Source organism: Cebus imitator, unplaced genomic scaffold (assembly GCF_001604975.1).
Source record: "Cebus imitator isolate Cc_AM_T3 unplaced genomic scaffold, Cebus_imitator-1.0 Scaffold188, whole genome shotgun sequence".
NCBI lineage: Eukaryota > Metazoa > Chordata > Mammalia > Primates > Cebidae > Cebus > Cebus imitator.
In genome coordinates this window covers 3,361,347-3,385,148 of record NW_016107503.1, presented here as the reverse complement: position 1 = coordinate 3,385,148, position 23,802 = coordinate 3,361,347, and the positions used below count along the sequence as shown (strand labels likewise).

General features: G+C 37.3%; 1 protein-coding gene across 4 annotated transcripts in view; it reads right to left on the bottom strand.

Annotated features, from left to right (window-relative positions):
* The window catches only part of EPHA6 (EPH receptor A6), a 980,105-nt gene that overhangs the window by 197,824 nt on the left and 758,479 nt on the right, over positions 1 to 23,802 (bottom strand). For all 4 annotated transcript variants that reach the window (XM_017546189.2, XM_037744876.1, XM_017546191.2 and 1 more), the window contains one exon: positions 8,915 to 9,100. In XM_017546189.2, coding sequence (XP_017401678.1) covers positions 8,915 to 9,100 — 186 coding nt within the window. The remainder of the gene's footprint in view (positions 1 to 8,914; positions 9,101 to 23,802) is intronic.

Here is a 23,802-nt window from a genome sequence, read left to right as displayed (position 1 = left end):
AGAGAGAGAGAGAGAGAGAGAGAAACGAAAAAGGAAGAAAGAAAAAGAAGGAAAGAAAAGGAAGGAAAGAAAGAAAGAAAAGAAAGAAAGAAAGTGCCCAGTATGTAGTAGCTAGGCAGTTCATAAATATGACTTAGATGAATGATTGACTTAAAATGCTAAACATTTGGAATTAAAGTAAGGAATCAATACCATCTGATCTGCATTTTAGCAGCTTTGAATCTGATTGTAGTGTGCACACATCTCACTCTATATCCACTGCCATCTGACGTCCATTCCCACAGTATGCTTCATGGGCTGTGCCTCTGATTGCCCTATCCAACGGATGCTTCTCAATCCATATCCAAGTTGGCTTCTCAGCTCATTTTATTCCATTGACTCCTCTGTCATTCTTAGAAACCTGTCCTTTGCTTTACAAGTTGCTCTTCTGTCTTTTTCATACCTTCTCTTCTTCAGTCTGCCTCTCAGTGTTAGTTCTCCTCAACCTTCTGGGTAATCTCATTGTTTCGATGACTTTGACGACAACCATCACCCATCTATTGAGTTCTCCTTATTTTTAAATTGCAGCCCAGACTCCCACTCAGCCTCCAGGGGCATCCTGGAAGTCTTTAACTAAATGTCCCAGACACCTAAAACTTAGCATGTCCAAATAAGAACTCATCGCTTTCCCTCTAGATCTGTTATTTCTCCAGAATTTCCTCTCCCTATTTTTACTTACGGAAACCATTCACTTGGAAGCCATTTGAAACTGTCCCATTGTCCTCATTCCCCTATACAATCAAGCAGTCACCAAAGTCTCTTATTTAACCTAGGAAATAGTTCTAGAATCTATGCCTTTCTTTCTCTCTTGACTCCTTGACTCTATTTTCTCATTATTCTTTACTGGATTACTACAGTAGCCTCCTTATATTCTGTCTGCCTCTAGTTTCTCCTTTCACTACGTAATCCACACTATTATTACTTTGCTCCAGTCTTTTCTGACTCTCCTCTAACATGCCAAATTCTTTCTTAAAAAAAGGGTATAGAACTAGTGGTTTCCTCTCTCTAGAATACTCCCTATCACACCTAGGCATGGCTTGCTCCCTCCCTGCATCCAGGTGTTTGCTCTTTACCTAAAGTTATATTTAAATATTTAGATTTCTTTTTGTCTCCTCTAGGAGATAGTTCTGTGTTTTTCATTACTGTATTAACAGGGACTAGACGCCAGGCGCTGTGGCTCACACCTGCAATTCCAGCACTTTGGGAGGCCGAGGCAGGCAGATCACTTGAGGTCAGGAGTTCAGGGCCAGCCTGGCCAACATGGTGAAACCCTGTCTCTACTAAAAATACAAAAAGTAACTAGGCGTGGTGGCACTCGCCTGTGATCCAAGCTACGTGGGAGGCTAAGGCAGGAGAATCTCTTGAACCTGGAAGGCGGAGGTTGCAGGGAGCCGAGATTGTGCCACTGCACTCCAATGTGGGTGACAGAGTGAGACTCCCTCTCAGAAAAAAAAAGTGACTAGAAAAATGGACACAATAAATATTTGCTGAATGAATAAATTAATGAATTATTGAATAATTATAGCCAAAACACCACATGCCACACCATACTGGGAAATAATGACATATTTATTTGCTGAGCCCAATGGACTGGCTCGCACCAACGAATAAACTTCTCAAGAGCACAGAGCCTTCTTTTCTATATCACTAGGTTTAATCAGTAATAGGGCCTAATATCTGCTCATGCTCAGTAAATGTTTCTTGGGGTTGGAGGAAGAATAAAAAACAGCAAACTTTTAACTTACCTTAACTAGCAGAAGAACTGAACCTCAGAGGTAAAAAGTCTAGTGTATATTAGTAAAATCAGACATACAGAATATTTTATCCCACGTAATGTATATTATACATATCCCCACCTTGATTTTAGTTACAGAAAAATTTTATCTATAACTTTTCTACTTTACGTATTATAAGCTGAACACTTTACTGAAGGCACTGCTTGTTTGTTCCTGGAGTTTTCTCTTTTCTTATTGGATCATCAGTATGCACCTGAAGTTATCATAAAGTTGGAGGTGGAGTGATAAGTTCTCACTGGCACAAATTTTCCTCACCAATATCTCATGGCTCTTCTTTTAAAAGCAAAATGGAATCACAAAGTATTAAAAGTAGATTAATTGTTTTCTAGTCTAATTTGCACTTTTAAATTTTTTTGTGTGGTATGAAAATTAAGGCCCAAAGCGGTTATGTGACTGACCCAAATATAAGCAGGGAGAGTAGCAGATCTCATAGCTAATACAGTAATACAGTAGTAGAAATTTTGGGGAATGCCTATTACTTAACAAGCCAAATAAAATTCTGGGACCAGAAAAGCAGTTTTTGTGAAAGTACTAAAATATATTTGGCTGGCTTGAATCTACTCTCTTATTCAGGTGCCATGTGGACCCCCCATGTCTCTCCAGAAGGAACCTACAATATTCTTGAGTATTTCAAGAGGGTTTTGAGCAAGCCCAGCACTTTCTGTTATAACTTCAATACTGCCTGATGGAATATTTAGGGAATGTTTTTTGATGAAATAAAACTATGTTTGGGAGTTTGTTTGCTCCCTGATTGGCTTCTATTGCTCTTTACTGGATTTAGGATTTATTTTAGATACAGTTGGCGTATCTACATTTAGCTGTTGCCCTCTAAGCTGGGAGGTAGGCACTTCATTTTTTCTCTTTTTGGTTCTTCCATCATCATCAATTCAAACCGCAGGGCCCAGTCTTCTGAAGCGAGGTTACTGCACAGTATTTCTTCCTCATTAAGCCACAGTTCTTGTCTTTTTATAGAACCACAGCTCTTGCTCTGTTGGTTATGTAGTTAATGACATTGGTGTATATGTTGTGTGTTACAAGTTGCTACTATCTGTGCCACTAATGTCACTAATGTGACAGTGAGTCTGTCCTCTAACTTATGGTTTCTATTTGATTCTTGGACAAAAAGTATGTGCTAAGTATATGGTTAGAGGTCAATTAATCTCTTTTTATATCACTTGTATCTTAACAGGTTAATGCAATTGTGATACATGTCAAATAAATAGGTTCGACTCTTATCAGACACATTTTTTGTACAATACACTTTTTAATTATTTAACTTTCAAGTTTAACACCCAAATATGAAAGAGAGCCAAAGTGTTTCCAAGAACTTTATAGCACTTGTCTCTCAGAGATAAATCCTATATGAGATATAGAGTACGCATATTAAGAATTCATAAAATAATCCAATGAAGATTTTGATCTAGATTTTGAATTACTTTCAACTGAGAGTCTACGAATTTATTTCTCAGAATCCCTGGATACGCTACAAACATGCCCTTCTAAGCCTACCCTGCATCTTTATCTTCATCAGTATTATCTTTTAGGCAATGGGTAGTCCTTTGGGAGCATTAATTGCTAGCTATCTCTTAGCTACTTAAGGGTAATCTTGGAACAATTACCATGCATTTATGGGAATGAGGCACTCATTTATTTATTGCCTTTCTCCTCACAGTCCCATAGCACTTGAGTCAAGATGGTAACAATATAAACATGCCCGCTTATCTTCATGAGGATTATTCCTGTCTCCATCTCTACCACTCACCTTGGTAGCTCCACACCACCCTATATGGGACTCACTCTTACAAGTTAATGCTATAATGGTGATTGCCACTTCACAGTTTGCTGAATCTATGCTTTCTCGATCAGTTTTCCTATGACAGATATGAGATTTTTATTTATTTTTTCTTTTAAGAAATGGAACAAAAACCTTGACTTGTAGATCATATAAATGTGGCTAAGTAGAGGTAACTGGTCTCATTTCTAGATGAGATTCTTAGAGTTGTAAAGCAACCATCATGTTGGTTGTTTGGACGCTTATGTGAGATAAACTATTTCAAACGGGCAGGCAAGCACCACAGAATATCTTATTAAACCTATTTAGTTGACGTAGGATAAATGATTCCCACTATTTCACAGGGATATACATCTTTTTTTTTCCTTTTTATTTGTGTGTGTCTGTGTGTGTGTGTGTGTGTGTGTGTGTGTGTGTGTATGATTGAGCAGGATAGATGTGTGATTCACATATGAGAATATGTGAATAAAGCACATAGGAATACAGGAAAAAGACGTAATTTGATTTATTAAAGTGAGAAAATAAAGATATGATACCTTTTAAACCTTTTAATTTATGGTTGGCCACTCATTTCCAGATGTTTCATGCATAAACACACAACAGAAAACTTCAACACCATACTTAAATTGTGATTTAAAATGCTGTGCAAAGGTTCATAACCCAACTTTAACATCATATTTTTATATTTTGCCTGCCAGAAATATATAAAACAGAAGGAACAGCTTGAAATGTTCATGTTAAATTAATAACAAGGAAGTCAGAACATACAAAAGAAATAATGGACATCTCTTTCTTCTCTCTCTCTCTATTTCTCTCTTTTAGGTCATATCTTTACCAGGTATTATCACATAGCTGGCTGTTTCCAAATTTTATATTTTAGTGGCAATTAATATCACTCTACCCGAATATTTTTCCGATTTTGAAAGGCAGTATTATGTTATTTAATTCATATTGCTATTTATTTATGTTGCTCAATTCAAATAAGATAATTAAAGTATAAAACTCATTCAAAGGGATATAGTAAAAGTGAAGAAAAAAGTGTGGGCTTTAAAGTGAGACAGACTTCATTGTGAACATCAGTCATGCCACGTACTATAGGTTAAAGGTTCTCATGTGGGTTAGCTAACCTGCCTGGGCCTCCGTTCCTCATCCTTAGAATGTAGATGATGATATTAATTAGGGTGGCTATGAGAATGAAGTGGTAACATATATGTATAAAGTGCTAGGACATATATTCCCAACAATGACTACTATTTAATGGGGCTTACCATGCTGCACAAAGGGTGCTAAATGTGTTACACATTTACAAATTTAATTCTTACAGCATTCCTGTGGAGTAGGGGTCGTTTCTGTCCCATTTTACAGATGTGGAAGTAAAGGATAGAGATGTTAAATCATTTACCTATAGCTGCATAATTCTTAAGTGGCAGGAGCAGATTTCTAATTGGGGACCATCTGTCTGGTTATCTATTTCTGTGCAACAAACCATCTGAATCTTAGCGGCTTAAAACAACAACAACTTAATCATCTTTAAAAATTTATGGGTTGATGGGATGGAGGTGCATGGTTCCTTTCCTGCAAAAGATGTGGACCACAGCTACAGCTGTCTAATAGCAGTGGTGGTGGAGCTGTAACAACGGAGATGGTTCGCTCACAAGGCTGGCATTCAGTGCTGACATTCTGCTTGGAGTTCAGATGTGTATATTGGCTGGATCACCTCAGTTCTCTTCATATATATATATATATATATATAATTGCACTTTAGGTTCTGGGGTACATGGGCAAAACATGCAGGATTGTTGCATAGGTACATATATAGAATTGTGGTTTGCTGCCTCCATCATTTCTGTTGCCTATACCTGGCATTTCTTCCCTTGTTATCCCTCCCCAACCTCCTCACTCCGGGCTGTCCCTTCCCTAGTCCCTTCCAGCAGACCCCAGTGTGTGATGCTCCCCTCCCTGTGTCCATGAGTTCTCATTGTTCAACACCCGCCTATGAGTGAGAACAGGCAGTGTTTGTTTTTCTGTTCTTGTGTCAGTTTGCTGAGAATTATGGTTTACAGATTCATCCATGTCCCTACAAAGGACACGAACTCAACAATTTGTATGGCTACATAGTATTCCATGGTATATATGTGCCACATTTTCCTTGTCCAATCTATCATCAATGGGCATTTGGGTTGGTTCCAGGTCTTTGCTTTGTAAATAGTCCCACAATAAACATGCACATGCAAGTGTCTTTATAATAGAACGATTTATAATCCTTTGGGTATATACCCAGTAATGGGATTGCTGGGTCAAATGGAATTTCTATTTCTAGGTCCTTGAGGAATCACCTGTCTTCCACTGTCTTCCACAAATGGTTGAATTAATTTCCACTCCCACCAACAGTGTAAAAGTATTCCTATTTCTCCACTTCCTCTCCAGCATCTGTTGTCTCAGATTTTTTAATGATCGCCATTCTAACTGGCCTGAGATGGTATCTCAATGTCGTTTTGATTTGCATTTCTCTAACGACCAGTGATGATGAGCATTTTTTCATATGTTTGTAGGTCTCATAAATGCCTTCTTTTGAAAAGTGCAGTACTGCCTGTGGCCTCATCTTATGGATTTCCTCCAGTAGGCATAGAGACTGGGTTCCAGGAAAGTGTGCTGCAAGAGGACAAGCTCCAACATACAAACATGTAAGATGCGTTCACTCGCTTCACACTTGCTAATGTCACATTGACCAAGGTTTGTCACATAGAAAAGCCCAGAATCAATGTGGGAAATAACTATACAATGTCATGAATGCTGAAAGGCCCCATTAAGGCCACAAACTTTCATAGCTGTCAGTAATCTACTTATTTTGGGTAGCATGTTGGACAATGCCTTGTGAGAAGGACTTAGCAGTTTCAGACACGGAGTCAATGACATCACTTTAGTAAGTTTTTATACTTTCCTGCTTCCAAATATGACATAAAGCTTCAATTTTTTAAATGATTTTTAAAATAAATGTTAGTTTTATGAAAGAAAAATGCCTCTCTCAAGGATTGAAGTTATTTTAAAAATGCCAAATCTGTATTGGATTTTATATATACAATCCTTAGTGAATCAAGAATGAGAAATATTATCATATTTTATGCCCTGTCATTATTCAAATGAAAGTGAATACATAGCAATCAATTTCTTAGAGTTTATGGCTAATTTTGGATTTCAAAAGACATTTCCTTTCAAAGGAATAAACTTCTTTCTGTTATTTCTGTGAAAGAAGAATTTTTACTTGAGGAATTGTACTGATACCAAAAAAGAGATATAGACCAACAGAACAGAACAGAGGCCTCTGAGGCAATGCCACACATCTACAACCATCTGATCTTTGACAAAAACCTGACAAAAACAAGCAATGGGGAAAGGATTCCCTGTTTAATAAATGGTGTTGGGAAAACTGGCAAGCCATGTGCAGAAAGCAGAAACTGGACCCCTTCCTGGCACCTTACACTAAAATTAACTCCAGATGGATTAAAGACTTAAACATAAGGCCTAACACCATAAAAACCCTAGAAGAAAACCTAGGCAAAAACCATTCAAGATAGAGGCATAGGCAAGGACTTCATGACTAAAACACCAAAAGCATTGGCAACAAAAGCCAAAATAGATAAATGGGATCTAATTAAACTCCAGAGCTTCTGTACAGCAGAGGAAACAATCATTAGAGTGAATCGGGAACCAACAGATTGGGAAAAAATTTTTGCAGTTTACCCATCTGACAAAGGGCTAATATCCAGAATCTACCAAGATATAAAACAGATATAAAAGAAAGACAAACAAACAAACCCATTCAAAAGTGGGCATGTCCTTCATGAACAGACAGTTTTCAAAAGAAGACCTTTATGGGGCCTACAAACATATGAAAAAATGCTCATCTTCACTGGTCATTAGAGAAATGCAAATCAAAACTACATTGAGATACCATCTCAGGCCAGTTAGAATGGTGATCATTAAAATATCTGGAGACAACAGATACTGGAGAGGCTGTGGAGAAATAGGAACACTTTTACACTGTTGGTGGGAGTGTAAATTAGTTCAACCATTTGTGGAAGACAGTGTGGTGATTCCTCAAGGACCTAGAAATAGAAATTCCATTTGACCCAGCAGTCCCATTACTGGGTATGTACCCAAAGGATTATAAATCGTTCTATTATAAAGACACATGCACATGTATGTTCGTTGCAGCACCGTTTACAATAGCAAAGACCTGGAACCAACCCAATTGCCCATCAATGATGGACTGCGCAAGGAAAATGTGGCACATATATACCATGGAATACTATGCAGCTATACAAATTGATGAGTTCATGTCCTTTGTAGGGACATGGATGAATCTGGAAATCATAATTCTCAGCAAACTGACACAAGAACAGAAAATCAAACTCTGCATGTTCTCACTCGTAGGCGGGTGTTGAACAATGAGAACTCATGGACACAGGGAGGGGAGCATCACACACTGGAGCCTGTTGGGGGAGAATAGGGAGGAACAGTGGAGGGTGGCACTATTCACAATAGCAAAGACTTGGAACCAACCCAAATGTCCATCAAGGATAGACTAGATAAAGAAAATGTGGCACATATATACTACAGAATACTATGTAGCCATAAAAACGGATGAGTTCATGTGCTTTGCAGGAACATGGATGAAGCTGGAAACAATAATTCTCAGCAAACTGACACAAGAACAGAAAACCAAACACCACATGTTCTCACTCATAAATGGGAGATGAACAATGAGAACATATGGACATGTGGAGGGGAACATCACACACTGGGGCCTGTCGGGGGTGGGAGGGCTAGGGGTGGGATAGCAGGGGGTGGGTTTAGGGGAGGGATAGCATTAGGAGAAATACCTAATGTAGATGATGGGGTGATGGATGCAGCAAACCTCTATGGCATGTGTATACCTATGTAACAAATGTGAACGTTCTGCACATGTACCCCAGAACTTAAAGTATAATAAAAACATGTTGACATTTCAAAAAAAAATACATAACCCTTTACTCTTGATTCATTACTTCAAGTTATGTTAGCAATGATTTACAGGCAATACCATGTCAAAGCTGTTTGGTGACCAGTGCAAACTCTGATAATGTCATAGCCTAGGATCAAGACTCTGAGGGGGAGATAATCAGAAGATGATATCTGAACTAAGTTATTATTTTAATGACTATGGTATTAATATTAAAATTTTTTCTTTTCTTAAAAAAATGAGACAGGTACGTAAAAGAAGTAATGAAGAAACTCAGTAACTTACTTTTTGTGACAACACCTTCCAGGCGAATGATATTTGGATGGTCAAACTGGCCCATGATACTAGCTTCTCTTAGAAAATCCCTTCTTTGCCGATCCATGTGGCCGCCTTTCAAAGTTTTAATGGCAACTGGGATCTCTCTTTTCCCTGGTGTCTTCAAACGCCCACTACAGACTTCTCCAAATTCACCTTAAAATATGAACAAAAACAGCTATTTGATTAAACCAAATACTTAGGTTTCCGAAGAGTCAAACTGTCATACAGTGACATCCATTTTTCACATAATGACTGTTAAGTATGTTATTTTCACGTAAACATTTCTTTCTTAAAAACTAAGTTTGTAAGGATAATATGCTTGATCAACACTTATAATGAATAATGGAATGCATTATCATATGATAGAACACAGGAAATACCATTGATAGATATCCCTGATCTGCTGAGAAATTATGACTAGCAGAATGTGTAATGCTAATGTAATTCTATAGAAATGCAGTCACAGCATAATGTCTCCTGCTCCTGTTCTCAATGCTGATATATGGGCCAAATGTTTACTCTATTCAGGGAATCCATCAGGCACCTGTAGTTAATCTGATCTCCTAGGTCATACGACTGGACATCACTGACAGGAATCAATGTTAGGGTCAGCTGATGTATGAACATATTGAAAACACCCACACTGAACTCTACTATAGTAAATTATTATACCGGCTAAATCACAAGCCACGTGGATGGAAATACAGATAAGGAAGATGGGATATGGTTCAGCATTGTCTCCATTGGGTAGATTAAACAATCACCAAATATTTAGCAAGCATTTATTATATCTATATCCAGTGCTAGAATGTTGTGAGTTTCAAAGAAGTACAAGACTTGGTCTCTGTTTTCAGGTGCTTATAATCTGGCAGGAGAATTTAGATGAACATAAATGAAACACTTAAGAACTTAAGAATACATTCCTGTAAGTGCTATATTTGTTAAGTAAGAACAGTGGGGGCTGAAGACTTCCTGGAGAGGATGGAACTTATTTATGCTGGACCTCGAGAGATGAGCAGGATTTAAGTATTTGAGAGAGGAAGGGCATTCAAGACAGGGTGCATAAGGGAGTAAAGGAAGTGAAGAAAATCATTCAAAGTTCCAGAAACTATTTAGAGAGAATGACATGGACACAGGGCAATAAGGAGACAGGAGGGATTATTGTGGATAAAAGGTAATGCATTTTCTCAGTGCAATGCAATACATTCAACCAACGTTGAAATTCTAGACTCTTAACTTTTCTAGAGCTCATTACCTGTATTTCCTTAAGAACATGATGATTGATTCTCAGTTTATTAATATATAAAGTGAGAATAATAAAATCTTCCATAATTCTATAACCTCTTTTCCCAGAAGGATATTGGGAAGATCGAAAGTGACAATTTATGTCAAAGTGCTTATAAACTGTAAAGTACTATTCATACAGTGTTTTAAGTTATCAAAATCTTTGGAAGGATGAAAGAAATTAAAATTAAAATATCTTCAGTTGGCCTATTAGCAGTTATGGCCAACTGTAAGACATAATATAAGTTTAAGCAAAGAATATGGAATGAAATTTTGCAGTACAATGGATTTCAATTGTCCTTACTTTCTTTGGACAGTTTATCACAGCCAGCTAAATGCTGACTATGCATGAATATTAACTACCTTTTGGTGTAGGTACTAAGATTTTTTTTATGTAAAATAACTACTAGGAGGCTGAGGCAGGCGGATCACAAGGTCAGGAGATCGAGACCATCCTGGCCAACATGGTGAAACCCCATCTCTACTAAAAAAATACATAAATTAGCTGGGCATGGTGGCGCACGCCTATAGTCCCAGCTACTTGGGAGGCTGAGGCAGGAGAATTGCTCGAACCCGGGAGGCGGAGGTTGCAGTGAGCTGAGATTGTGTCACTGTACTCCAGCCTGGCGCCTGGCAACAGAAAGAGACTCTGTCTTAAAAAAAAAAAAAAGAAAGAAATAATAAATAAATAACTAGCGGGGAAACAAGGCATAAGTTTGTGTCCAAACAATTATGTGTACACATGTCCATTAGAAATAGAAAGCAGTCTAACAAGAGAATTTATTCTATTTATATTAAACAAACAGGCAAAGATACAAGCCAACAAAAACCACTGAAAATTCAGTGTGTATGATATTAGGGTTTTGTAAATCTTGTACGAACCTGGCAACAAACACAAGAATAGTCTTTTTTTTTTTTAACAACGATACTCTGAAACTGTTGGAGGATGAATTTCCTTCCTTCACAAGAAAAAAAAGAAGTTGTGGTTTTTCAGTTCTGCTCGTAATAACACAATGATTTAGGTAATACCATGTCAAAGCTATTTGGTGACCAGTGCAAACTCTGATAATGTCCTAGCTTAGACTCAAGACTCTGAGGGGAGATAATCAGAAGATGGAATCTGCACTAAGTTGTTCCTTTAATAACTGTTGTATTAAGATTTTTTAAATTTTCTTAAATAATGAAAGTAGGTTTGTGAAAGAAGTAAAAGGTTTTCTCTTATACATAAAAATGCCAATTGATAGATATTTTCAACATATTTCTACTGAGACACTGAACCTTGAGAGGAGAGGTGGGTATGTACGTTTACACTAATGTCCAATACAATCAGGCCTATTAAGATACTTAAAATTCATCCTCAAATCATTCATCCTGGTTTGTTCTAATGAATATCCAGAACAAAAAAAATATTTATTTTTCCTTCTTTTTTTTTCATTTTGTCTAATAAATCTGATAGTATGTATAAAGATTCAGCAATATTTTAAAACCCCTCACCTGCCACGAGCCCACAATCCACGTGTTTTTTTTGTTCACATTTCATAGAAATTCAAATAAACTTTTGAATATCACGAACGAATGAGAACTCTGTTGGTATTATATCAAGACAGACAAAGTGTTAATTTTCTTTGGTTTTCTGTTGTCTGAAATTCATGTATCTTATTAACACCAGGCAGGTGTTGTCTTCATGCCAAGCTTTGCATGATCAAGCTGTTATCACACTTATTTCAGTGGTACTAAATACGGTCACCTCAATTAAAAATCTGAGACTCTTAGTGCATTCTTTAGCAAAGTCCAAAAAGCTCAGTCACATAATGTATTAAAACTGTTATCTACAGTAGGCTTGAATGGATCAGACATATCAGGCAGACAGGAAAATTATTTTAAATTAAATGCAGTTTCAGATTTTGCTAAAAACTGATTTATTATGTCATTGACCTTGTGGCAAAAGTAGAGATCCCATATAGAACCATAAGTGATAAAAAGGATTCCCCAGTAAGATCTGTGAACATTTATATATACTGAGCAGTACACAATTAACTCTTCAACTATAGGAATAGGGTATTAATTACCTTTTTAAAAAATTTTCCAATACACAGTTGTAATCATTATTACAAAGCTAGGTCTTACATAACGTTATCCTATGCTGGGTCTAAGAAATTACTATATATTTTATTCTTCCCAATAAACCATTGAGGTAGGTACTAGTATTATCCCACTTTATTGGTAAACTAAGTAACGTACCCACAAAGACACAGCTAGAAAGTATAAGGTTGTCATTTGAGCCTAAGCTATCTGGCTTCAGAGTCCATGCCTGTAACCTTTATTCTCTGCTGTCTGAGTTGTTTATCATTGTTAATATTTTCCTGTGTTGGTATGTTAAATCCCCAACTGGTAGCAATGGTGGCTTAAAACAACTATTGTAATAGTGTTCAAATGCATGAACTGGATATGAACAGATGGTTGGAATGATAAAACCATATCCTAGAATGTTTCACTATTAAATAGAAATGGAGACCCCGCTCAAATATGTTATATGTTAGATGGTCTGGAAAAATCACTACAGTCTAGTTTCCAGAGAGGAAAGAAAATTCTCTCTAGGATAATTGATCTTCTGCCACTGACAGCACATTCACAAGCTAACAACCCCATCTATCTCCCTGGATGCTGATGAAACATTCTTGGACAAGCAATTTCGTTGTATGTTATACAGGGTCATATTAAAATATCAATTACTATTGAACTTTTCATACAAAGTCTATATAATTGAACTAAATCTGTGAGGGAACGGTAGAGGCAGTGAGGGGAAATCTGTCTTGGAGGACCACCGCATCAGGATTCCTTTGAGGCTTTCCAAAAGTTTACTTCCCATGTTCTGAGATTCTGGTACCTCCTCCACATTCAACCCCTAGAGAGCACTGAAGCAAAGAGCCATGCTCCTGATAGTTTTCATCACACCTCTTGGTATGAAATGTTTCTTTGCTCACACTTGCTGTTTCCCGCAGATAGGAATGCTCTCCCACACATGTTCCCCCTCTCTCTCCTGTCTGTACTCTCCTCAGTTCTCTATGTGGATGGCTCCTTATTAGTGCTAAAGGCTCAGCTTTGATATCCGTCTTCCAGAAAACTTTCCTTGACCAACCCATCTAATTTAGCCTGCCACCACCAACAGGCTCTTTTGACTGTAAAAGGAGCAGCCTCTGAGATTTGGAAACTGGCCCAGCTCTCAGAAATATGTTATTTTATTCCCCTGCTGGAAATAACACCAACCTCAGGCTACTTTGAGACCATGATAAAATGAGACACAGTAGGGCCACTTAATAATTTTGTCTAAGTACAGACAAAGGCAAGGTCATTGTGCTACCCAAAAACACCAGAAATTCTGACTCTTGTCTAAAATGAGTGCTGCTTTTAAGAAACAATTATAGCTTTATTCTCATATCTTGTCTTCCCTTCCTATAGCTAAGATTCATTAATACACTATGGTTCAAGTCCTAAAATTAAGGCCCAATATTATTGGCTTCTGTGATAGCTGAGGGCATCGGAAAGGGATTTAAATAGCCCTACTGTATCCTTCCCTACTCTGCTCCCACAAATAAGGTTTCCTAGCCGAAGAACCTGCGTAATCAAATAGATCAGGTCAAGTTCCTCCTCATCCCTGAGAAGTAAGTTTCAGTTCTGTGCCAGCCTGTGGAGTTATTCAGACAAGCCAATCACATCCTCCTGAGTATCAACGAGTACTCTACCCTCTTGATACTATGAAACCTGCATCCCATACCTGTGGTTATTCATGATTTTTCCCAAATGTAACCCTTATGTGGCCTTGCATGGTGTCTGGTGTCTCCCTCCTCTGGGCTGTAAATGTATGTGATTAATAAATATGCATAAATCTCATCTGCCTAATATAGGGTCTGTGTGTTTGTCTCTTTCCGTAGGTTTTTCCGTTGGTATGAAATCCTTCCCTCACAATAGGAAGCAATTAAAACAGATATCCAGGGGGTGACACAAGATGGCAGAACAGTGGTCACCCACTTGTCTTCCCCACAACAAAAATAATTATGTACCCGTCCATGAACAATAATCTCTTTGTAGGAGCCCTTGGTTTGGGGTATGAGGTTGTGAAACCCTAGTGGAGCCCAACACCCAGGACTGTTGTTTTGAGACTACAGACCTGCGCCTGGGTGGCAAACCCAGCAGTTGCACACCCAGCTTCAGACCCAGAAACAACCGTATCTTCCAAAGGGCTTAGTTACAGCCCTGCTTGTCCTTGAGCCTGCTTCCAAAAGCACCTACCAAAGGGCCGGGAGGAATCACACACCTTAGTGTCCAACAGACAGACCCATCTGCTTGTTGCCATCAGTTTTGTCAGGGAACCCGAAAGCTATCCTGTAACTCAGCTCCAGCCCTGTTCAGCTGTAATCCTAGGCTAGTACTTCTCACACGGGGACCTAGAGGGACACTCGTCTATCTATATCACCTGGACAGGCTTGCGTCCTCTGTCTCACAGCAGATCATGAAGGGGCCCTATCTCAGCACTAGCCCCTCTCTGCCGTAGCCTGGGAGTAATCCCATCCATAATAAGAACGGCTGGGAGACTCATCCATCTGTGCCGTTAAAGACTGTCAGCCTCCATCCCACAGCAGGTCCTGAAGGGGCCCTGAATCTTGATTCTGGCCCCTCTTAACAGCAGCCTTGGAACAATCCCAATGGCACAGGGTGACTAGCCCATCAGTGCTAATGGGCTTGATAATCTCCATTCCATAACAGATCCTGAAGGGACCCTTTCTAGGTGCCAGCTCTTCTGTGACAGCCCTGAAATTATTCCACCTTGCAAGAAACTGCTAGAGATGCTCTTGGACAGGCTTGCTGGCCTTCATCCCATAGAAGACCCTAACTGGGCCCTAAATCTCAGACCTAGCCCCTCTCTGACCACACAGGGATCTTTTGGGATTCTCATCCTGCACTACCACTGGGTCAGGCTTGCCAACATCAGTTCCACACCAGACTTAAAAATAGCCCTGAAGATTGGTTTCAGTGCCTGCCAGCTGTGGTCTTGAAGCAGCTCTGTCCAGCTAGAATCCCGCCAGGAGACATGCCTGTCTGTTTCCCTGACAGGCTTTGCCAACCTCAGTTTTGCAGTGGATCCTCAAATGGCACTGGATTTAGGTCCAGGCCCCTTTTGTCTTCAGGCTGAGAGAAGTTTGGCCTGCTTGGGCACTCACAAGAAGGCATGTCCCACAATGCCCATTCAGGCTGAATCCCTTACCTCTGCCCCATTGTGGATCTTTAAATGGCCCTATAAATTGATCCCCACCTTTTAAAACTGCAGTCTGAAAGCAGGCTTGCTCACCTAGGAAACCACTGTATACACACCTATTCATGACCCCAGAGATAGGGCTAAAGATCTCAGCCTTGGTTGTATGTCAAGAAACGATCTTGTGTCTCAGTTTAAGTCCATCTTATGGCCAGGAGAGGTACTCGTTTAGTTACCCAACAGGGTTCCTCCCAGTGGAAGCCATATCCATCACTGCACGTGGAAAAAAACCTGCAATCTATGAACCTGAAACAGACCTTTATCATCATAGAGCCAGACCCAAAGATCAAGGTCCTGGAGACAGTCCAGTCTGCCCAGAAACCAAATGGGGCCCACACCAACTACAGCCTCTGGTAACAACCCTGCTAATTGCAGTTTCCACTGTAGACCTAGTATCAGGCACAAGACCTGGATCCAATGCCACTCAATTATGAGCCCAGAGGTAATCTCATCAGCCTCAAGACCTATTAGAAGAAAATTTTAATTTGCCATATCTATTGTATAGAGAGTGAAAGAGGAGTTAGCTCCTTCACATGCAGACAGAAATGCAAGCCTACGTGAATAAGAAAGAATGAAGCTAACATGATACCATCAAAATAACGAAGCCTTTACTAATCAACCCCACCAAAATAGAGATATACTAATTACTGGAAAAAGAATTCAAAGTGCTCATCTTAAAGAAACCCAATGAAATCCAATAAATACAGATAGACAACTGAAAGAAATGAAGAAAATAATGCATGAATGAAATGGGAAGTTTGACAAAAAATAGAAACCACTGAAAAGAACCAAACAGAAATCCTAGTGCTGAAGAACACAATGGCAGAACTGAAAACCTGAATAGAGAATTTGAATAGCTGACGTAATCATGCAAAAAAAAATTAGAGGTTGTGAATTTGAAGACAGATTATTTGAAATTAGCTAATTAGAGGAATTTTAAAAAATGATTGAAAAAGAGTGTAGGGACATATGGGACACCATCAAATGTACAAATATAAACTTTATGAGAATATCCAAAGGAGAAGAGAGACAAAGAAATAGAAATAGAAAACATTATTTAAAGAACTACTGTGAAAAAAATCCAAATCTTGGGAGGGATATAAACATACAGGTTTAGGAACTTCAAAGGACCCCAAAGAAAGTAAACTCAATAAAGAATATTCCAAAGTTCTTGCTGCCTTAAAACTTCTTTGTTTCTGACTTTAACATTATAATTAAATTATTAAAGTCAAAAACTAAGAAGCTTTAAGGCAGCAAGAAAGAAACTTATCATATAAAAAGGATTTCCCATAGGACTATACATGACTTCTCAACGGAAACCTTGCAAGCCAGGAGGGAATGGCATGACATATTGAAAGTGCTAAAAAATAAGTTAACAAAAATTACGACACACAGCAACATAGTCCTCTAGAAATGAAAAATGAGATCTAAGACAAACAAAAGCTGAGAAAATCCATCATCATGGAACTGGCCTTACAAGAAATGCTTAAGGGAATTCTTTGAGTTGAAATAAAAGGATAATAAGTAAAATCTAAAAACATATGAAAATATAAAGCTTACTAGTACAGGTAAACATACACTCAAATTCAGAATATACTAATCCTGTAAAGGTGTTATGTAAATCACTCATTAATATAATAGTTAAAAGACAAATTTATTTAAATAATTATGGCTATAAATGATGAGTTAGCATACACAATATAAGTACATACAAAGCATTACATCAATAGCATAAAATCTGTGAGGGAGGAGAAATATAAGCATAGAATCTTTGTGTGCAATTGTAGTTAAGGTACTTTCAGCTTAAATTAGAATACTTTAAGATGTTTTATGTAAGCCTCGTAATAACTATATGGAAAAACCTCTGGCAGATATACAAAATATAAAGAGAATGAAATTAAAGCATATTACTACAAAAATACACAAATCACAAAGAAAGACAGTAAGATTGGAAGAAAGACACAAAATAACTACAAAACAGTCAGTAAAAAATTAACAAAAGGCCTATAGTAACCTCATATCTATCCGGAATTATTTTAAATGGAGAGAGATTATATTCTACAGTTAAAAGAGTATCTGAACAGATTTAAAAAACAAGATCCAACAGTATTTTGCCTACAAAAACTTATTTTAGCCTTAGGGACACATATAGAGTAAAAGCAAAGATATGGAAAAAGGGGCAGATAGTAACCAATACAGCATGAGAGTGACTACGTTTGTATTAGATCAACAGAGAGTGCGGGTGATTATGCTTATATAATTGTTATATTGGAATGACTTTCTTTTTGTCAAAACTGGTAAAAAAGAGAAAAGGTAGGTCGTTGCATAATAACAAAGGGGTCAGTTAATTAAAAAGATAAGCATTTAAAATATATATGCATTTATCATTGGAGCTCCTACACCTATAAAACGAACATTAATAAATCTGAAGAGATAGACTATAATACAATAATAGTAGGGAACTTAAATACTGCACTTTCAACAATAGATAGGTTATTCAGATGAGAAAAAGTGGACTTTAACAATCCCTTACACCAAATGGACCTAATAAGTATATACAGAACATTTCATCCAATGTCACCATAATACACATTTTTCTCAAATGCACACAGAACATTCTGCAGGATTTATTTAAGAATAAATTCTTAAATTTAAGAAGACTGAAATAATATCAAGTACATTTTCTGACCATAATGGAATTAAACTAGGAATTAATAAAGGAGAAATTCTGGAAAATTCACAAATATTTGGAGATTGAACATCACACTCCTGTACAACCAATGGATCGAGGAAGAAATTAAAAATAAGAGTTAAAAATATCCTCAGACAAATAAAAATGAAAATGAATATACAACATACCAACCTTATGGGATGCACCTAAGGCAGTTCTAAGAAGAAAGTTTATAGCAATAAATGCCTGCATTACAAAAGAGAAAAGTTCTTAAGTAAGCATCTTAATGTTACCTGAATAAACTAGAAAGGAAGACAAACAAAACATGAAGTCAGCAGAAGGAAGGAAAATAGAGAGCAGAATAGAAGTAAATAGAGATTAGGAAAAATAAAAAGATAAGGAAAATTGACAAACCCTTAGCCAGACCAGACCAACTTAAAAAGAGAAGACTCAAATAAAAATCATAAATGAAAGAGGAGATAGTCCAATTGATACCACACAAACACAAAAGACCATAAGTCAATACTATGAACAACTTTATGCTTATAAATTGGATAATTCAGAAGAAATTGTTAAGCTCCTAGAAACATGAAATTTACCAGGACAAAGTTAAGAAAAAAAGAAAATGAAAATTTGAACAGTCCAAGAATAAAACTGAATCAATACTAAAAAATCTCCCATCAAAGAAAAGCCCATACTTCATTATCTCACAGCAGAATTTTACTAACATTTAAATAAATAAATGGGGAGAAATGCTGGATATATTTTAGGTGTATACCTAAAATAAAATAAAAAAAAGAAATAAATATCGATCTTTCTTAAAATCTCCCCAAAATATTGATGAAGTGAGAATACTTCTAAACTCATGTTACAAGGCCAGCATTACCCTGATACTGAAGCCAGACAAGGACAATATAAGAAAACAAAACTACAAGCCTATATCCTTGATGAAGGTAGATGCAAAAACACTCAACAAAATACTAGCAAATCAGATTTAACAGCACACAAAAATGATCAAGTGGAATTTATCCTTGGGATGCAAAGATGGTTCAACTTACTGAAGTCAACAAATGTTATACTCCTTATTAACTGAATAAGGAAACAAAAACGATCCTCATCTCAATAGACAAAGAAAAAGGATGCCAAAGTCAGCATCCTTTCCACTACAGAAACTTTTGATCTTGGAGCAGCAATTAACATGTCCCTGCTGGGTGTGGTGGCTCATGCCTGTAATCCTAGCTAATTCAGAGGCTGAGGTGGGAGGATCACTTGAGGAAAGGATATTGAGACTAGCCTGAGCACCACAGTAAGACCATCGTAAAAACAAAAAATATCTGAGTATAGTGGCACATGTATTCCCAGCTACTCAGAAGCCTGAGGTGAGAGGACTGCTTAAGCCTAGGAGTTTGAGGCTACAGCGAGCTATGACCATGTCACTGCACTACAGACCAAGTGACAGAGCAAAACCTCGTCTCTAAAAACAAAAGGGCTCCCCAGAAGACAGTTCGGTAGTCACTATTGATCCTACACTTTCTCAGGTCATATTGACCACCTCAGCTTTCAACCCGTTGTATCCAGAGGTTTGAGACCTAAACTCACATCAATCAACCCTCTGAAGTTGGGTGCACTGTCATACCCTATGGGGGGACATGAATACAGGCCTACCCAACCTAACTCTGCTACTGGCCACCACAGGGCCAGAGTTTCTATCTGTAAATCTAAATATTGATTTGGCTATGTCCCCACCCAAAACTAATCTGAAATTATTGTTCCCATAATCCCCATGTATCATGGGAGGGACTCAGTGGGGGGCAGGGGGTAATTGAATCATGGGGATAGTTTTCCCCATGCTGTTCTCATGATAGTGAGTAAATTCTCATGAGATCTGATGGTTTTATAAGGGGCTTCCCTCTTGGCTTGGTTCTTTCTTCTCTGTCCAGCTGCCTTGCGAAGAAGGACAGGTTTGCTTCCTCTCCAGCATAACTGTAAGTTTTCTGAGGCCTCCCCAGCCATGCTGAACTATGAGTCAATTAAACCTCTTTCCTTTATAAATTACCCAGTGTCAGGTAGGTCTTTATTAGAAGCATGATAAACTAATGCAAGCGACTTTTATACAAGATGCACAGATATAAATGTAAAGACACAAGAAACATGAAAAAGCAAAGAAATATGATACCTCCAAAGGAACACAATAATTCTCTAGCAATAAATTCCAATAAGAAAGGAATTTATAAAATTAGAGAAAAATAATGATATTAAAGAAGTTCAATGAGATACAATAGAACACAGATAAGTAATACAAAGAAATCAGAAAAACAATTCAGGATAGGAAAAAGAAATTTATGAAAGAAATAGATATTATAGAAAAAGAACCAAGCAGAAATCCTGGAACTCAAAGGGTTTGAGAATAGACTAGATCAAGAAGAAGAATTTTGGAAATAGAATATAGGTCTTTTGACTAAAAAACAGTCTGACAAAAATAAGAAAAAATGGTGAAAAAAATAAACGAAGCCTACGTAACATATGGGACACCATACAGTGACCAAATATTCAAATTTTCAATGTTCCAGAAGGTGAAGGCAATACTGAAGGGATAATAAATAATAACGAAACTTTCCCAAGTTTAGCGTGAGATTTAGACATCCAGACATAGGATGCTTAGAGATCCCCAAATAGATATAATGAAAAGGGCCTTATCCAAGCCACATTGTAGTCAAACTGTGAAAGTCAAAGGAAAGAAGAAATTCTAAAAACAGCAAGAGAAAAGTGCCTAGTCACTTATAAGGGAACTCCTATCATACTAACAGCAGATTTCCAGCAGAAACCTTACAAGCCAGAAGAGAACAGGATGATATATTCAAAGTTCTGAAAGATAAAACTAGCAGCCAAAGATACTAGACCTAACAAAGTTATCCTTCATAAATGAAGGAAAAATACATTCTTTTCTCAGAGAAACAAAAGCAGAGGGAATTAATCACTATTACACTGGCCCTAGAAGCAACATTTAAGGAAGGTCTAAACCTGGAAACAAAAAGATGATATCCACCATCAGAAAACGCATGAATGTATAAAACCCACTGATAGAAGAGAAAGGTCTCAAATATTAGCACCACAGAAAACCACCCAATCATAATAATTAATAACGAGTAAAAGAGCAAATAATATACAAAAGAACCAGGAATAAATGAATAAAGGGACAAGAATAAACTCTCATGCTTCAATAATAACTTTGAATGTAAATAAGACTGCCTTCATGGATAAAAACATGACCCAACTATAAGCTACCCACAAGAAACTCATCTCTTCTGTAAAGACACTTATAGTCTGAAAGTAAAGGGATAGAAAAATATATTTTATGAAAATAGAAACCAAATTGAGCAGGAGCAGTTGTACTTAGATAAAACAGAATTTAAGTCAAGAAGAGTAGAAAGAGACGAGAAGGTCATTTTATAAAGATAAATGGATCAGTACAGCAAGAAGGTATAGCAATTCTATATATATATATATGCATCCAACACTGGAACACTCAGGTATATGAAGCAAATATTAGATTTAAAGAAAGGGATAGACTCTAATACAATAATAGTTGGTGATTTCAACATGCCGGATGAGCATTTAGATCATCTAGACAGAAAAGTTAAAAAGAAACACTGGATTTAAATAGAACTTTAGACCAAATGGACCTAACACATATTTATAGAACATTTCATCCAACAGCTACACAATAAATATTCTTCTCATGAATATGTGGATAATTATCCAGGATACATCACATGTGAGAATACAAAACAAGCCTCAACAAATTTGTAACCGAATTGATATCATTTCAAGTATCTTATCAAACCACAAAAGAATAAAACTGAAATCAATAATAATAACTTTTGAAACTGGACAAACATATGGAAATTAAACCACATGCTCCTGAATGGCAATTGGGCCAAGTGAGAAATTAAGCAGAAAATTTAAAAAGTTATTGAAACGGCCGGGCGCGGTGGCTCACGCTTGTAATCCCAGCACTTTGGGAGGCCGAGGCGGGTGGATCACGAGGTCAAGAGATTGAGACCATCCTGGTCAACATGGTGAAACCCCGTCTCTAATAAAACTACAAAAAATTAGCTGGGCATGGTGGCGCGTGCCTGTAGTCCCAGCTACTCAGGAGGCTGAGGCAGGAGAATTGCCTGAACCCAGGAGGCGGAGGTTGCGGTGAGCCGAGATCGCGCCATTGCACTGCGGCCTGGGTAACAAGAGCGAAACTCCGTCTCAAAAAAGAAAAAAAAAAGTTATTGAAACAAGTGGAAGTCAAAATACAACACAACAAAACCTATGAGATACAGCAAAAGAGTGAGTGATAAGAACGGTTTTTAGAAATAAATGCCTATGTCAAAAATAGGAAGATTTTAAATAATCTAACAGTACACTTCATGGAACTTGAAAAGTGACGGCATAGCAAAAATTAGTAGAAAGCAAAATGCAATGAAGATCAGAGCAGGACTAAATTAAAGAGACTAAAAATACAAAGGATGAAAGAAATGAAAAGTGGTTTTTTTAAAATATGTAAACAAAATCAATAAACTGTTAGCTAGACTAACCACGCAAAAAAAGAGAGAAGACCCAAGTAAACAAAATAATAGATGAAAAAGGAGAGAATACAACTGATACTGTAGAAATAAATAACAGACTACTCATCAAAGACTACACATTAACAAATTGGTAAAGCTAGAGGAATGGCTACTTTGGTGGACACATACAACCTACAAAGATTGAATCAGAAAGAAATAGAAAACTTGAACAGACAAGTGATGTGTAATGAGATTGAGTCGGTAATAAAAAGTATCCTAACAAAAAAAAAGCCCAGGACCAGATAATTTTACTGTCAAATTCTACTACATTTACAAAAAAGAACTAAAACCAATTCTCTCTACGCTATTACAAAAAACTGAAGAGGAGGAAGTCATTCCTAATTCATCCCACAGGGCCAGAATTACTCTGATACCAAAACCAGACAAGGTTGTAATAAAAATAGAAAACCACAGGGCAATATTCGTGATGAACACAGATGCAAAAAATTATCCACAAAATACCAGGATCCAACAGCACATCACTTTGATCACATGGGATTTAGCTTAGGGAAATAAAAATGGTTCAACCTACACATATGAGTAAACATTATATATCACATCAACGGAAGTAAGGACAAAAATCATAGACATAGAAGAAGCATTTGATGAAATTCAGGACGCTTTATGATAAAAACTCTCAGCAAATTAGTCACAGAAGAAACATATCTCAATGTAATAAAGGAGATATATGGGAAACTTACAGCTAATATTATACTGAATGGGGAAATGTTGAAACCATTTTCTCCTCAAACTGGAATAATTCTACGTAGTGCTAGAAGTCTTAGCCAGAGTAATCAGGCAAGGGAAAGAAATAAAATGCATCCAAATTGGAAAAGAGGAAATCAAATTGTCTCTTGTGCATATGATATCATCTTATATCCAAAAAACCCTCAAGATGTCACCAAAAAAACTCTTAAAGCAGATAAGTATATTAAGAAAACTACAGGATGTAAAATCAACATTGAACAAT